We start from the raw sequence: 16,514 nt of genomic DNA, 5'->3' as shown, positions 1-16,514 counted from the left end.
CAATATATGCAGTTTTCCAAGATAAGCACTGTTAAAACAGTATAGCAGGTTACTTTAAAAGAAGGCTGTTGCTTCCACTGGAATCAGAAAAAATACTATAATTTTTCCTCTTTCTTTATATTTGAGCAGACATGGGAAAACTATATCTGTGCAGAAATTACCTAGTTTCTCTAAAACCTATGAAGAAGTCATTAGCACCTTACTAGAAGTCCTTATTGTATACCCAGGAAAGAAGTGAGCATTATTCCTGTGGAATGCTCTAATAATGTCAACCCTGTATTCATTTAAAACCTGTTGAATCAGCTTTCTCATTTTCTGAATACTCTTCCCACTTCTGCTGTATTGTCAAACTGTGGTGCATGAACTTCTTCCTGAAATCATGTTCCACGGCTACTGAAACTGAATTCTGTATTTTTAGGTTGGAAAGATGAGGTCAGTAAAGAGACGTATGATAGGGGTACGTTAAAAATGTGTCATCTTGATGCTCCATCATATTTGTGGTTGGATCATCCTAGGCTTGAAGAGAGTGCTTAAAAAGCAGGATAGTAAGTTAGACGACTGAGTGCAGGAAGACCCTGATACTCTGGGGAGAGGTGTGACCCCCAGAGTGCGTCGCCTTCTCGGTTCTGTGCCTGAAAACCGAGCTATCCCTGCTTTTGACGGACAGAAACAGATTCTTTGCCTCTTTCAGTGTCTTGTTTTTGTGTTTAAAAATGCCTATTTTGGAAACTCTTCTTACTAAATTAGTGTAATCCCCACTCCTTCAGGTTTGCTTCTATTTTTCCTTCGTCCTAAAAGGTTAAACTTGCTTCATATTGTATTTTTTCCCTAATAGTTTTTTTAAAACTCTTAGGTCTATTTTTTTTGAAATTTATTTTTATTGAAGTCTAGTTGATTTACAATATTGTGCTAGTTTTAGATATACAGCAAAGTATAAACAGATTTGTAACAACAGATTTGTTTATACATAATGTATGTATATATCTTTATTGTTTAGATTTGTTATAACCTATTATAGTGTATATATATTATAATATATAATAATATATTGAATGTAGTTCCCTGTGCTGTACAGTGAATCTTTATCTTGTTTATATATATGATAGTGTGCATCTGTTAATTCCATACTACCAATTTATCCTACCTCCCCTTCCCCTTGGTAACCATAAGTTTGTTTTTTTTCTTTTATATTGGCAAACATTTGTTTTGGCCACGTGGCATGCAGGATCTTAGCTCCTCCACCAGGGATCAAACCCTTGCCCCTTGCAGTGGAAGCATGGAGTCCTAACCATTAGACCATCAGAGAAGTCCCTAGATATCCCTCTATCTCCCCTTGAATTAATATATGAAATTCTTTTTCTGTTGTTAAAGGAAAACTTTCCTGCCAAAGCAAAAATTTCTTGCTTTATGTGTAAAGGTTTTTACACTGTTGTATTTTGTAAATTTTGTGTCAATTTTATTAAATAGCTTTAGATTGAGTACTTGGATGTGGCATACGGTAAATTCTCTGTCACTTGCTTTAACTGTAACTGTGATCCAGTTCTGGCACGTCTCAAGTAGATTATGCGTGTGTGTGTGTTTAATATTTATTTATTCACGGCTGCTCTGGGTCTTCCTTGCTGTGTGCTGACCTTCTCTAGCTGCAGCGAGTGGGGGTTACTCTCAAGTTGTGGCGCTCGGGCTTTTCGTTGTGTTAACTTCTCTTGTTGTGGATCAGACTCTGGAGCTCAGGCTCAGTAGTGGTGGTGCATGGGCTTTGTTGCCCCTCATCATATGGGATCTTCCCAGACCAGGGATTGAACACATGTCCCCTGCATTGGCAGGTGGATTCTTAACCACAGAACCACCAGGGAAGTCCTATGCATGTATTCTTAGCAGCAACTCAGAGATTCCAAGATCTGATAGGGCCAACTGATATGTGATGAGTGTCTTAAATCATGTGCTGTTTACTTTTGTGTTTAGTATATTGTAATTTTTTTTTGATAAACCTGGTGTACTCTTACAAACCTTTGATTATTCAGACAACCAATTCCTGCGCACTGCTGGTTAATATAGAATTAGGGGACTTCTACTCTGGTTGCTGCAGTTGAGCATCGTGTTACAGATGGACCGTTTTACCTGTGTGTGGTTGACTAACAGTGGTTTGTATATTTTGGAAGGTGATTGAAGAAATTGAAGAAATGATGCAGGAATCACCAGACCCAGAAGACGATGAAACGCCTACCCAGTCAGATCGGCTTTCAATGCTTTCCCAGGAAATTCAAACTCTGAAGAGGTCTAGCACAAGCAGTTATGAAGAGAGTAAGAAACCTTACTTACGTTGGTGCTGTCTGTGCTTTCGTGTACCTCAGCCATAGAGTGTGACCACCTTCAGGAACCTCTGGTCCTCACAGGCTGGGTTGCATACTCTTGCCCTCCTCACTCCCCTCCGGTGGTACTCAGGGCATTTGTTTATCTTTGCTTAGGGACTGTGTCATATTTACTTTTGAATCCTGTATTTGTCCGCTTGGGCTGCTGTAGCAAAATACCACAGGCTGGGTGGCTTAAACCACAGAAATTTGCTTCTTGCTAGTTCTGGAGGCTAGAAGTCTGAGACTGAGGTGTTAGCAGATCTGATTTCTTCTGAGGCCTCTTCCTCTGTCCTCACGTGGACTTTCCTGTGGTGTATCTGTGTCCTCATCTTCTCATTTTTAAGGGCATCAGTCACATTGGATTAGGGCCAACCCTAATGGCTTAATTTTAACTTCATTATCTCTTTCAAAATGCAGTCTCCAAATACAGTCATATTCTGAGGTGCTGGGGGGTAGGGCTTCAACAATGTCCTATTTCTCTACTATTTCCTGAGAATAAAGGGAAGTGCTGAGAAAAACCTGAAAAGGGTCTTCAGGAAATCTTCTGCCCTTCATCTTCCCAATTCTCAGTAAGATTCACACACTGGGGCATGTATGTTTAAGAATGTATTTAGCTTAATTCTTTCAGTTGGACTTTTTGTCTCTTCAGAAGCGCCCCAGAACCCTGCTCAATGGCCTGTGATTTCTTTTCAGTACAGTGATTTCCTGTACTCTCTCTCTGCTTTCGTGTTCTTTTCCTTGCACAAGCTTATTAAGTCTTGACTGAAGTACTGTTCATGGAACCATTGATTTTAGACAAGTAAAAAATTTTGTTATACTTTTCTTCTCAGCCATTTGAGAAGTAATTTTCCCCACCTACCTCTACTCAGACCTGCCCACCAGGAGTCTGAGACCACCACAAACCGTTTAATTGCTCAGAATATGATGTTTTTGCTCTTTGGCAAGAAACACTTTGCTGTGCTGCCTTGAAACATTTTGGTCTTCGTGTCGGCTCTGCTTTGCTTTTCGGTCACAGGGGTGAAAAGGCTGTCAGTATCTGAATTAAATGAGCTGCTGGAGGAAATTGAGACGACCATCAAGGAGTACTCAGAAGAGCTGGTGCAGCAGCTGGCCCTGCGAGACGAACTGGAGTTTGAGAAAGAAGTGAAGAACAGCTTTATTTCTGTTCTCATCGAAGTACAAAACAAACAGAAAGAGCACAAAGAAACAGCCAAAAAGAAAAAGAAACTCAAGAACGGCAGCTCTCAGAACGGGAAGAATGAGAGAAGCCACATGCCCGGCACAGTAAGTGGTGTTGTGTGGGTGACACAAACACGCTGGAAGCAGCTTCCGTGAGGCCAGCAGAGGCGGGCAGGACCCATGTGTGCAGGAGCAGGGCGTGCGCGGGGTCTTCCCCAGAGAGCTGAAGGCTCGTGTTCAAGACTGCCAGTGTACTCCCTCCTTCCGAGAGGTGTTTTCTTGGGGTGAGGGTATGATGGTTATCTGGACAACTCAGTGCTGAAATGTTTAGGAGGGAGGTAAAGAGAAGGAAGAGAGGGAGAATAAAAGAGAATGTCTGAAGGAAAAGCTTTAGCAGGTGACCATTTCAGTACCTCAAAATGTTAACAGAGGCTATTTATATTTGGCTGATGGGCAACTGAATGATACTGCTCTCTTGTTTTTGCTTAGCCCTTGTGAGATATAGTAAGAAATGGGGTGCTTTTAGAGGTAGTTGAACTATACAGAGCCTAAAAGCAGAGGTTGGCATTTAAATCGTTTTCTCCTGATTTATGAGTGAAGTTGGAATGAGAGGCTGTTACAGGCAGTTCCATGACATTACCCATTTGGCAGACTAGACTATTACTGACTGGTGAAAACAACTCGAGGATATTTGAATCTTTGACTTTTGGTACGAAGCTTTTTGTTTTCTGCTTTTCATTTTTCATAAGTGGTGCTGTTAATTTCACTTGATTAAACTTCATTATGAACCTTAACTATTAAGTGTTTGAGATACATTTCCTGTTGGTCTTATGGACATTTCATTTTTCTTTGATAAGTTGAGACCTTGTATCTTGCCACCTTTATGTTTCTATGTGAAGAAGTGTTGGCTTTGTTTTAAACTTGAATGGTTGGGCAAAGGGATTCATTTTCTAAATGGATTGTACCTTTTAAATTCACGATAGTGAAAACATGATAATGCAAATTACATCAAACTGGCCGTTACATCTTGAGTTATAAAAATTCTGTCTTTGACTAAGTCTGATTTATTCTTTCTAAAGACTGCTTATCAGAGAAATAGATCTCATTGATCAGACTCTGATAGAATCCAGGAAAGAGCATGGCAGTTCTGGGATGTGGAACTACCAATGAGAGGTAATACAAACCAAAAACAATCTTACTATTTAGTCCATTCATTATATTGTCTTTGGCCTATGAGTATATGAACATTTTCTTGGTTTAATGTTGTTTGTACACTGAAAAGACATAGTTTATAAACAGACTTTGCAAAAGTTGCCAGATATGTGGAGCAAAATATTTTTTAGAAATGGTGGTATTGGTTAAAGTGTTTAGTGACTTCTAGCGACAACTCTGAAGAAAACAGCACCCACCAAAGAAAAAATCCCCACCCATACATTCCCCAAACCAAAACATCTGTTTGAGTATAGAGCCCTGGATAAAGTTTGCTTTAATTAGGAACAGTATTTTATATCTCAAATTAAAATTATACCCTTTAAATTGTCCTTTTATGCAGGTGTGATTAAATAAAATGCTTAGTTAAAAAGTCATAGCATGGTTGGTAATTTCTGCCTATCTGCTTTTAGGGGTTACATGTAATTCCTCCATTTATTTGTGTTAACACTTAGGCGAGGAAAATAAATGTATCCCTAGAGTAGTTTAAATGCTTCTTTTTCTAACTCCATTTAAAAAGGGTTTGAGTGGATTCATTGTGTGATTTTACATGGTATTTATGTTGAGAAATGGATTTGACAAGGCAACGTTTAGGTCTTATTTGAACTTTTATTAGCCTTGAAATAGATTCATAGGAACAGTAAATTTTTTTTTCCCCACAATATTTGGACATGTGAAGTTGCTTCTTGAGTCCTGATCTGCTATTTGTGTCAAAACCTTTAATTAGGCTAATAATGGCATCACTAAGCTCGTGGCACTAGTTCCCGCCATCGTTATGAAGCTTAAAAGGATGGCGAAGAGCCATTCCATTTGTGACACGAGGAGCCTGAAACCTATCAAGGATTCTGAAAATAGTGATCGGTGGCTCAAAGGAACTTTAAAGTGAAATGGCCAGTGGCGAAACAGATTCCAAGATACTACCTTTCCAGGCCTTTTATATAACATGCAGTTTTGGCAAGGCCTGATCTCTGGATTGGCTATCACGTTTGGTGGTTTAGTTGCTCATTCGTGTCCAGCTCTTTTGTGGCCCCATGGACTGTAGTTCCTCTGTCCATGGGATTTCCCTAGCAAGTTATATTTCCCTGGAGTGGATTGTCATTTCCTTCTCTAGGGGATCTTCCTGATCCAGGGATCGAGCTGCGTCTCTTGCATTGTAGGCAGTCTCCGGCAATGTAGATGGATTCTTTACCGACTGACTCACCAAGGATTGGTGACCCTTTTGTAGATATCATGCATTACTTGTTTTCTAATAACATTGGTCACTTTTTTTCTTTTTACCTTAGATATGTTTTATATCTATCAAAGACTTGGACTTCTTCATTATTCCCTTAAGCACATTTCATTGAAACAGAGCATCAATTTGTAGTACTTTATCCATAATTGCCAACTTGTTTCCTTTTGGTACAGAGAGACTGTAATAAAATATGAGTGTGAATAGAGCAGAGTTTAGGTTTTCATTTTGGACGCATACTTTGTTTGAAACATTTGCTACAGTGAAAAAAAATTAGTGGGCTTAGAGAAGCTATTCATAAATATTAAATAAATTTCTGAGTATCTTCTGAAAGTGAAAATGTTGATTTAGTTTTTAAAGTTAATCTGTTACATGTTGGATAAGATAAAACTATTCATTCAGTAAACATTTGCAGAGTATCTTTCTTGTGCCAGGCACTGTTGAAGATACAGTGGTGAATAAAACAGGTAAGGCCTCTGGCCTCTTAGAGATTATATTCTAACAAGGGAGACAGGCACTAAACAAAGAAAAGTGTGACTAGACATTGTAACTTCAGGTCGTAACAAATTCCATCAAGAAAAGGAAAAGCTTGGTTGAAGCAGTTGCTAGCAATGCTATGGGGAGCTGTTTCCAATGTGGTAGTCACCTTGTCACTTGCTTCTTCTGGTGGGCTGGGCAGGTTGTCCTGCCCCTCTTCAGCTCTCTGTTAGGAGGGGATGTTGGAAGAGTACATCTTCTCCTTGGCTAATGAGACTTAAGTCAGTTCAGTTCAGTTGCTCAGTCGTGTCCGACTCTTTGCAACGCTATGGACTGCGGCACACCAGCCTTCCCTGTCCATCTGCAATCCTGAAGCTTGCTCAAACTCATGTCCATCGAGTTGGTGATGCCATCCAACCATCTCATCCTCTGTTGTCCCCTTCTCCTCTTGCCTTCAATCTTTCCCAGCATCAGGGTCTTTTCCAGTGAGTCAGTTCTTTGCATCAGGAGGCCAAAGTATTGGAGCTTAAGTTTCAGCATCAGTCCTTCCAGTGAATATTTAGGGTTGATTTCCTTTAGGATGAACTGGTTTGATCTCCTTGCAGTCCAAGGGACTCTCAAGAGTCTTCTCCAACACCTCAGTTCAAAAGCATCAGTTCTAGAGTGTCGATTAATAGAGTCAGATATTTTATTTCCTTTATCCTATTCAGCATCTAGAAAACCAGGAGTGGGGAGTATCGATCGGAATGGTTGAAGGGCACTGGTAGTGGGTTTGGTGGCGCGCGTGCATTTCTTTGAACTGACTATGTTGTGTTGGGCTGTGGCGTGACCATTTACGCTACTGCCTTTTTCTGGAGTGACCTTCCTTCCTTTCCTGCTTCCACTGTCCTCTTGGGAGATTTCTTTTCTTCTCTCTCTCTTTTTTTTTTAACTCATTATTCAAAATAATGGTCAGGCATTATCTTCCTTTCTTAGACCTTTTCTTGATGACTCTTACTCCAATGCAAAATTGACAGTCCTCTCCTTCTGGGGTTAGTATTATTTCTCTTAACTGTTGCTGTTAGTACCATGATGCCATATTGTAATTTTTTGTTTTCATGTCTGTCTCCATTATGGTTCCCTGTGGATAGAAAATGTAACTTTATCTAACTTATTCCTATGTCCCACATTAGGTCCTCAATAAATTTCTGATGAATAAATAGTAAAAAAAAAAAAAAAAAAAAATTTTTTTTTTTTTTTGCAAATCTGTATTTCTTCCTTAGATCTTTCTGCCAGGTGCCAAACACATTGAGGCTGAATAGCATATTGATTAAGAACTTTGGGTTAAGAGCTCTGATTGAATCCTGATCCTGCCCCTGGGTACATACCCCTTTGAATTTTGGAGGGATTAAGTGAAATTATGATGTGTATAAGAGTAGCATATATCCTGAGTAAATGCTAGTTATATGTCCAGCTGTTTACTAGACATTTCTCCCTGAATATCTTGTGGGTATCAGGAATTTATCTTATCAGACTGAACTCACCATTTTTCCTGAAGGTGAATTTATTCCTTATATATTTCTTTTGACTGTAGTGAAACTATAGTCTCCCCATTCACCAAAACCAGTGGGATTTTTAGGTCAAAAATACAGTTTTAAGCAACCATCTTTTCAAAGTGTCCTACATAAATGTTACCCAGTAACAGCATAAATCGAGTGGCCATTTCCCCAAACCCCCAACAGATGATGGTTATTATTCTTCTTATATATACTGATCCAGTAGGCAGATAATGGTTTGCTTTATTGACTGTTTGTATTCTTTGTGAGTTGCCTGTTGTGTCACATTTGAGCTGAGGGTACACATACTCCTGCTGTCTTAGTACCATACTCTGTGGTGATCAGTTGCTTAAGTCTCTCCTTAGGAAGGAGTGCAGTCTTTGCGAGGATTCACTCACATTGTTTCCCCAGCATTGCACCTAATTTGTCAATACACATTTGTTAAATTGAAACTTCACAATAAAGAGGATGGAATCTCAGAGGATTTGGATTTGTGCTTTGAATTATTGTTCTGTCAGGGATTTTTTGGGGCGGGGGCCAGTCTTCTGCTTCTATCAAGTAGATTCACAGGTCGTTGAATTTCAGTGGCTGTTTACAGGAGTACAAGAACAGGTTGAAGTACACCAGCTGTCTCTACATTAGTAATTTAAGAGATTAAACTAATTTAGTAGTGGTTGTCATCTGGAGTTATCTCACATTGTAAAGACATTAGTGTTTGCCTGCCTAGAATGGATGTTCTTCCTGCTTCGGAATCCAGTGTTTGTCAGTTACAAGTCATGTGTAAGGTTTCTTATTCAAAGCCTAGGCCTGAGACGATGGGAGTGTATACAGTATCTTTTCTGTTGTCCATGTTGCACGGAACTGTTGAGAGTTCTAGTGTATTGCTGGCACCACCAGCAAAAATGTATTGGGTTGTCCAAAGAGTTCATCAGGGTTTTCTGTAAGACACATTCTTTGACCAACCCGATATAATTGCTTCAGTCTATCCCAAAGAAGTTTATTCTGAAAGCTTCTGAGATATTAGTAATCGGTGACTCCATTGTAAAAAGAATCATACTACCCTAATTTATTGCTTTTGGTGTTGGAGAGATAACTGCTTAAGGATGAGGAGGAGCTAGGGCTTGGATGATAGATAATCTTTTTTGTGTGTATTTTTCTTTCACAGATGCATTGCTCCATCTGTCTGTATGACTCACTTAGCTTGTATTATGACTATCAGTCAATCTATTTTATTTCTCTTTTACATGCAAAAATGCCCAGTATTAGTTTTTCATTTAATCTTGACCAAAACTGACTTTAAGAAACATTTATTTTTATTTAGACAGCTACTATTAGATTATTCTGAAGTTTTCTAGTTTATACAGGCAATAAAGCCTAGAAGAAATTGTTCTGGCATAACTACTTGAATTTGGTGCTCTTTAAATAACAAGGACCTGCGTTTCTGTTGTTGTTCCTTTTTAATTTGGAATTTAAAAAATTTACATTTCCTAAGATAATTTAGCCCAGGGATTAGCAAAGCAAACTATTGGCTGAGGGCCAAATCAACCCTCTGCCAGTTTTATTAATAAAGTTTTATTGGAACACACCTATGTTCTTTCATTTACATGTGGTCTATGACTTCGTTGGTGTTATAAGTAGAGAGTTGAATAGTTGTAACAGAGACTGTGTGGGCTGCAAATCCAAAAATATCTACTATCTAGCCCTTTATGGAAAAGTTTGCCAACCCCTGATTTAGACTAAAATTTGATAAAATTAAAAATTAGAAGAAAAAAAAGTAAGCTCCTTTTAAGTGAGTTTGTGTAGATAAAAGATCACTGTGTTGTGACTAAAATTTACTATAAAACATAGCCCTATTTTATTCTCAGAGTGTGTTGAATTATTCCTTTTCTCAGGGCCCCTCCAGCAGCCTAAGTTATGCCCACAGATGGTGATACTGTCCATCTCCAAGTCACTTGGCATGGGTCCCCACCTAATAACAGACCTGTGTGCTGTATCAGATTCCCAGGTGTTGTTCAGTCGTTCAGTCGTGTCTGACTCTGTGACCCCAGGGACCGCAGCACACCAGGCTTCCCTGTCCTTCTCTGTTTCTCAGAGTTTGCTCAAACTCATGTCTGTTGAGTTGGTGATGCCATCCAACCATCTCATCCTCTGTCATCCCCTTCTCCTCCTGCCCTCAATCTTTCCCAGCATCAGGGTCTTTTCCAGTGAGTCGGCTTTTCACATCAGGTGGCCAAAATATTGGAGCTTCAGCTTCAGCATCAGTCCTTCCAATGAATATTCAGGGTTGATTTTCCTTTAAGATTGACTGGGTTGATCCCAGTTTCCCATTAACTAAATGAAGAGAGCCAGCAGGTAAACCAGTTGTCTCCAGATTGGGGGACAAATGAAAAAAAACAGAAAACAAACTGACCGTTCGTTGAACATACTGTATTTATACACAGTGATAAAAGATAGTTTAAACAGAGTAGTAGAGAAGGTGGGAAAGGGCTGTTTCTGTTCCTTTTCTAAATAGTGGTAGTTGAGAGGATAAAGTCAGCTCTATACACATACTTGAATGTAAATATTAACACATTTTCAACAATAGTTTGTTGATGATATTTTATAGTACTTTGCATTTATATATTGCAAAGAATATTCCTAAAAATTAGCATTAGGCATAAAATGGAAGGTCATTATAGGGTGGAGAGAAACTTAGTCATGTATGTTTATTATTTTAATAATTCACACCTATGAATTAAAAATTACTTTAGATATGGAACAAATTTGTATTTTGGTGGTACCTGGTGGCTTAGCTGGTAAAGAATCTGCCTGCAATGTGGGAGGCCTGGGTTTGATCCCTGGGTTGGGAAGATCCCCTGGAGAAAGGAACTGCTACCCATTCTAGTATTCTGGCCTGGAGAATTCCATGGACTGTATAGCCTATGGGGTCACAAAGAATCGGACACAACTAAGCGACTTTCACTTTCACTTTATTGCCTAGAGAAATGTTATCTAGAGATAGTTTTTGCTATCTTACTATTATGTACTGTTTGTTTTCTGCAGTGGTTTTTTGGTATCTGACTGTAATAGTGAACTTTCATGATTTAGCAGTTACTGTAGTAAAAATCAGGAGTCTATTCGTTTTTATTTTAAACTTTTTATTTTGTATTGGAGTATCAGATCAGACCAGTCGCTCAGTCGTGTCCGACTCTTTGCGACCCCATGAATTGCAGCACACCAGGCCTCCCTGTCCATCACCAACTCCCGGAGTTCACTGAGACTCAGGTCCATCGAGTCGGTGATGCCATCCAGCCATCTCATCCTCTGTTGTGATAGTTTCAGGTGAACTGTGAAGGGATTCAGTCATACATATCCATGTTTCCATTCTCCCCCAAGTTCCTCTCTTATCCAGGCTGCCATAGGAAATTGAGCAGAGTTCCCTGAGCTGTACAATAGGTCTTTGTTGGTTATCCATTTTTTAAAATACAGCAGTGTGTACATGTCCATCTTAAACTTCCTAACTGTCCCTTCCCCCTATCCTTTGCCCTGGCAAGCATAAGCTTGTTCTGTGGGTCTGATTTCTGTTTTGTAAGTAAGTTCATTTATATAAATGTGATCCAAAAGGATATATGAACCCCAGTGCGTGTGAACGAAGTCATTTCTAAATGTCAGTATGACGCTCCTGGTCCATCCATGTTGTTGCAAATGGCATTATTTCATTCTTTTTAATGGCTGAGCAACATCCCATTGTACTACATCTTCTTTATCCATTCCTCTGTTGCTGGACATTTACATTGCTCACATGCCCTGGTTATTGTAAACAGTGCTGCAGTGAACATTGAGGTGTGTATGTCCTTTTGAATCATGTATTTCTCAGGATTCTGCTCTTGACCCCTTTATGTCTTGGAGAGGTTTATAGTTGTTAACATAATACAAATTCAAGTAAAAGCCATAATATTCCAGGAACCTCTGAACTTACTGTATATTTAGAGTATCCAGAAGTATTAGAAAAGAGTTCATAAATCTGCCAGGGTTATTTTACTCTAACTTAGTAGCTTTGAAAATGCTTGCCAATACTTAATTACCATATTAAGATGAAATTAAATAAAACTTTTAAAAGATCTTCAAATACAAGCAATTAAATTGCTGCTAGTCCATTTACTCCTATTCATATCCCATCTTTCTGCTTTGAGAGTGAATTTATAAAATAGTAGTTCAGTATTTAAGATCTATTTAAATATTTACCTGCTTTGGTGTAACTCATTTTCTAACTTGGATCTTTAAAAAATTATTTTTGGGTAGAGTTTGCATTTATAACTGATATATAATCACATTAAAATTATTTGATTTGAGGAAGTGTCAAAACAAGCAAGATCAATTTTTACATCTTAGGTAATAGCTCACTAATCATTTGAATATTTTTACTTTTTTTTTTTTTTAACATTTAACTGTTGCTTTCAATTCTATGCTTTTCTCATCTTTTGTATTTTGATTATTTTGAGAATTTGAACTAAAAAATTAACCACTGTTCTTTACTGTAAATTAATATTTGAAAATCATGTCACTTAAACTATTACAAATGATGTGATTTATAAAGAACAGTAATTATGTTTGAATTTCACTTTCTTCTGAACTTTGAGTATAAAGAATATTAATGGAGTTAGAGCATGGATTAGAATAAGAGTCAGAAATAGGTGAAAAGCATTTCCTAATTGCTTCTCCCAAACTTTTTTCCTGTTATTGAGCTTTGATATTTAGATTTTTAAGGCTTTCCTGATAGAGGTCTGTGCCACTGGGTATCACGTGAGGTGTCAGCTTAAGAGAAAAGCTAGGAAAATTTGGTAGTGGGAATAGTTTGGCTTTCCTGACCTCTAGGTTAGTTTGGTTTTTCTCTGTCTTGGATCCTGCTTTCTGTGAAATGAGTTAAGCTGGTGATATACTGTGCAGAGAATGAGCTGGTTTAAGACTCTGGAAAAGAATTAACAGACCACAATGCTGTATCTGATTCCGTGTTGCTTTTCAGTTTATGTGGTGTTGTCTAGCTGTTTTTCTTGTTCAGAAAGACCTTGAATTACCTGAAAGTGTTACTTGTTTCTGTTCAAGTTTTCTGGCTGACTCAGTCCCAGACAGTAGTATCTTTCTTTGTGTTGTCTTCAGTCCTTTTTAAGCTGGAGACTATAATCAGGGTGGTTATTTCTGTTGCTATTTTATTTATATGAGGATAACTTGAAATACTCTTGTTTACTGTTTGGGAGAAAAGTAGAAAGAAAGTAGAAATGTATGGTTATTTCTCTTTGGGAGTTTTTTCCCATATGTTGTTCTAGCACCCCCCCCCCTTTTTTTTTTTCTAAATTGTTCTAGCCTTTAAAGGGGAATACAGCCCAAACATTTTTTGAACATTTATATTTGCTGAACACGCTAAGTGCTTCCCATGAACTATTGTATTTAATCCTCACAACAACCCTGTAAAGCAGATATTATTGCTGTGCTGTGTTGTGCTTAGTCGTGTCAGACTCTTTTGTGACTCCGTGGACTGTAGCCCGCTAGGCTTCTCTGTCCACGGGATTCTCCAGGCAAGAATACTGGAGTGGGTTACTGTTTCCTCTTTCAGGGGATCTTCCCAGACCCAGGGATCAAACCCATGTCTCTAGCATTGCAGATGGATTCTTTACCGCTTGAGCCATATTGCTACCATTTCTTAAATGGGTAAACGAAAGCTCAACAGAGGACTTGGCTCACAGAACCAGTGTGCACTGGAGTGCAGATGAACAGACTGTACAGAGGTGGGGGACCTGTGGCTCTGGGTTCTCCACTTCTGAGCTGTGCAGGGTGATGTGGATGGGCCTGGAGGGCTTGGCTCATTTCTTTGTCTTTTAGATTTTTACAGATTTTTTTTTTTTTTAACCTTCTATATCTTGTTTACACTTTGTTGCTCCTGTTTTCGTCTGAGAAAAATTTCCAGAGAAACTGACTTTGAAACTTTAGTATATACTCATGCCAAGGAAGGAAGCAGTCATGAGGCAGTCGTGAGTATTCTCAGTATAAACCATGTGACCAAGGCCCTGAACTCGGTAAACCCCTTCTCCTGTCCTTGCCTTGTTACTTTGGCACTTTGTCAGCAGTGAGGGGAACAATAAAGTGAATACTGTAACGCTTAATCATTTTCCTGCTTATAAATGGGCTCCCATCAAAATTTCCATCCTGAGAAGGGCATTTTACAGAGCTATTTACACCTTCATTAAGATGTGGTGGATCGATTACAAAATAATTTTAGACTCACAGAACCTTCACCAGCACTTCACTTTGAATTTGAAAGTTTGGGTCCTTCCAATCTAGAAATGGTGGATTACATGGAGGCATTTTTGACATCTTAACACTGCTGTTGTTTATTTTAATTAAATTGTAACAGCCCTTTATTGAATGTCCTTTGTTTCACCAAACATTTGTAACCTTGAGACTTACTTTTGTCATACTTTGACATGGCTCTTGCACTTTCATCTGAGAAATGTTCAACAGAGAAATGCCTCTCTTCTTCCCTCTTTTCATTTCTCTTCCTCCTTCCTTCCATCTCTCTCCTCCTCCCTCTTCCTACTTATAAAATTTAAGCACAGAGAAAGTCTTCTCACCGGCCCAGTTAAGTACCATAAGTACCTAATAACACTGCATCTGCTCTTAAGCATATAAATGCAGTGTTCCTAAATGAGGTGATGTTTTACTCAAAAGTAAATTTAATCTGCCTCTGAGGTCTTATCTTTTTCAAAATTCATTTTGCCTTCCAAGAGAGTGTATTGTTTTTGGAATTTATTGGGCAGCCGTAAAGCAGAATCTATTGTGCGCTCTGTGGGGGCTCTTGCCCTTTTCCTTCTTGTCTTACCAGTATCTCTCCAGTCTTGTTATTAATCTTCTTCTACTTGCTACTCTTTCATTATCCTAGGGATTTCAGATTTCTTAGTCACTCCACTGTTTTACAAACCATGTCAACACGATGATTTTATCTCATTGATCTCACATTGACCTCTCAGGCTCTTCAGTGGACTTTGCCAGAACTCCACCGTTCACTCCTTTGACAAATAACCTTGTATCTTGTCATATCTTCTTTCTTCTATTCACCTTTAGATTACTTTTGCCTTTTAACTTGTTTAAAAAAAAGTTTCTCTCCTGCTAGAAATCCAGAGGCCCCCTGCTATGGTTATCCGAGGCTCTAAGACTGGTCTTAGGTGTTGCGTCTTTGGCTTAGCAGATGTTTATAAATGCTTGCCATGACATAGGCGCGGGACATATCATGGGAATAGAGAACCTAAAGACCTAGAATTTATCTCCAAAATGTACTCGTGTCTGCAGAAGAATAAGGAAGCCACTGGAGTTGGTGGCTCTGAACGTGTCATCTGGCTGGGCAGTCTGTCACAGCGGAGTGCTTACGTCATGGCCTTATGTCTTTTAGTCTCGTACTGTTCGGTGTCCGTGCGTACGTGCATATGCATGGCTTTGACTTGCCTTCTTAAAAAATCATGTATCTTCTTGGAAGTTACAAATAAGACCTTTAAAAATGACATCTTTAATCCTCCGCTTCACAGATGAGGAGACAGGCCTTTGTAGGCTCAGGGACTGCTGTCATGTCACACAATTAGTGGCAAAGCTGGGCAAGAGCCCGATCTCTGATTTCTAGTCCAACATTTTTCTATCCAAGAACACTGTTGAAAAATTTTCTGATTCCAAATACTTTTGACTAAGGTGTGATTCCTGGTTTATTTAAAAAAAAAATAAAATCTGGAAGTATTTCACTGGTGATCGCTGAAAATTTTGCAGTTGAAGCCAGTGACGGTCCATCAGGTGCCCCCTGCATGCGTGAGGATGGCTTTGTGCTTTGTGGGCATGAAGGTGTCTCTGATATTGTTTCTCTCCTTAAAGACTGTGAGATGGAGTGATTTATGAAAACTTGACCCAAACTTTCTTTTTTCTTTCTGCACTCTTTCTTCTTTAGATCTTGTGCCTCATCCTCACTTTTTAAAAAAATCACTTTTTTTCTTTTATTGAGAAATAAAGGCCACACATTGCTGTGTAAGGCTGAGGTATACAGCGTGAAGGTTTGGTGTATGTATGTGGTGAAATGATTACCATAATAAGATTAGCTAGCATCTGTCTTCTCATATAGATACAGTGAAAGGAAAGAAAAGAGACAAGAGGTTTCCATTTTTGCAGGATTCACTCTCACGTGCCCTGTGAGACTGTTAGGTAGAACCGCCGTGTTGTGCGTTCCCTCGCTAGTGCTTTCGTCTCACAGCTGGAAGCTTATACCTGTTGACCACTTTCCTCCAGTCCCCTCACCCCTCACCCTCCATCTCTGGTAATCACAGGTCTGATCTCTTTTTTTCTATGAGTTCAGGTTTTTACTTTAAGATTCCTCTATGGTGAGATCATATAGTATTTGTCTTAGAGAAAGACTGACTTCACTTAGCATAATTCCTTCAAGGTTCATCTGAGTGGCAAATAAATTTTTATCTTTTCATTTAGGGCTATTAGACAAACATATATTGATCTCTTAATTATGTGCCA

The 16,514-nt window shown here is 38.9% G+C and overlaps 1 protein-coding gene across 3 annotated transcripts in view; it reads left to right on the top strand.

Annotated features, from left to right (window-relative positions):
* Positions 1-16,514, top strand: part of FEZ2 (fasciculation and elongation protein zeta 2) — a 45,139-nt gene that overhangs the window by 11,716 nt on the left and 16,909 nt on the right. For all 3 annotated transcript variants that reach the window (XR_009739324.1, XM_061432067.1, XM_061432068.1), the window contains exons 4-5: positions 2,160-2,301; positions 3,367-3,635. Coding sequence is in view for 2 of the 3 variants with exons in the window: in XM_061432067.1 (XP_061288051.1) it covers positions 2,160-2,301; positions 3,367-3,635 (411 nt within the window). In the remaining variant the exon portion in view is untranslated. The remainder of the gene's footprint in view (positions 1-2,159; positions 2,302-3,366; positions 3,636-16,514) is intronic.

This window comes from Bos javanicus, chromosome 11 (assembly GCF_032452875.1).
Source record: "Bos javanicus breed banteng chromosome 11, ARS-OSU_banteng_1.0, whole genome shotgun sequence".
Lineage (NCBI taxonomy): Eukaryota > Metazoa > Chordata > Mammalia > Artiodactyla > Bovidae > Bos > Bos javanicus.
This window is presented reverse-complemented; position numbering and strand designations above follow the sequence as displayed.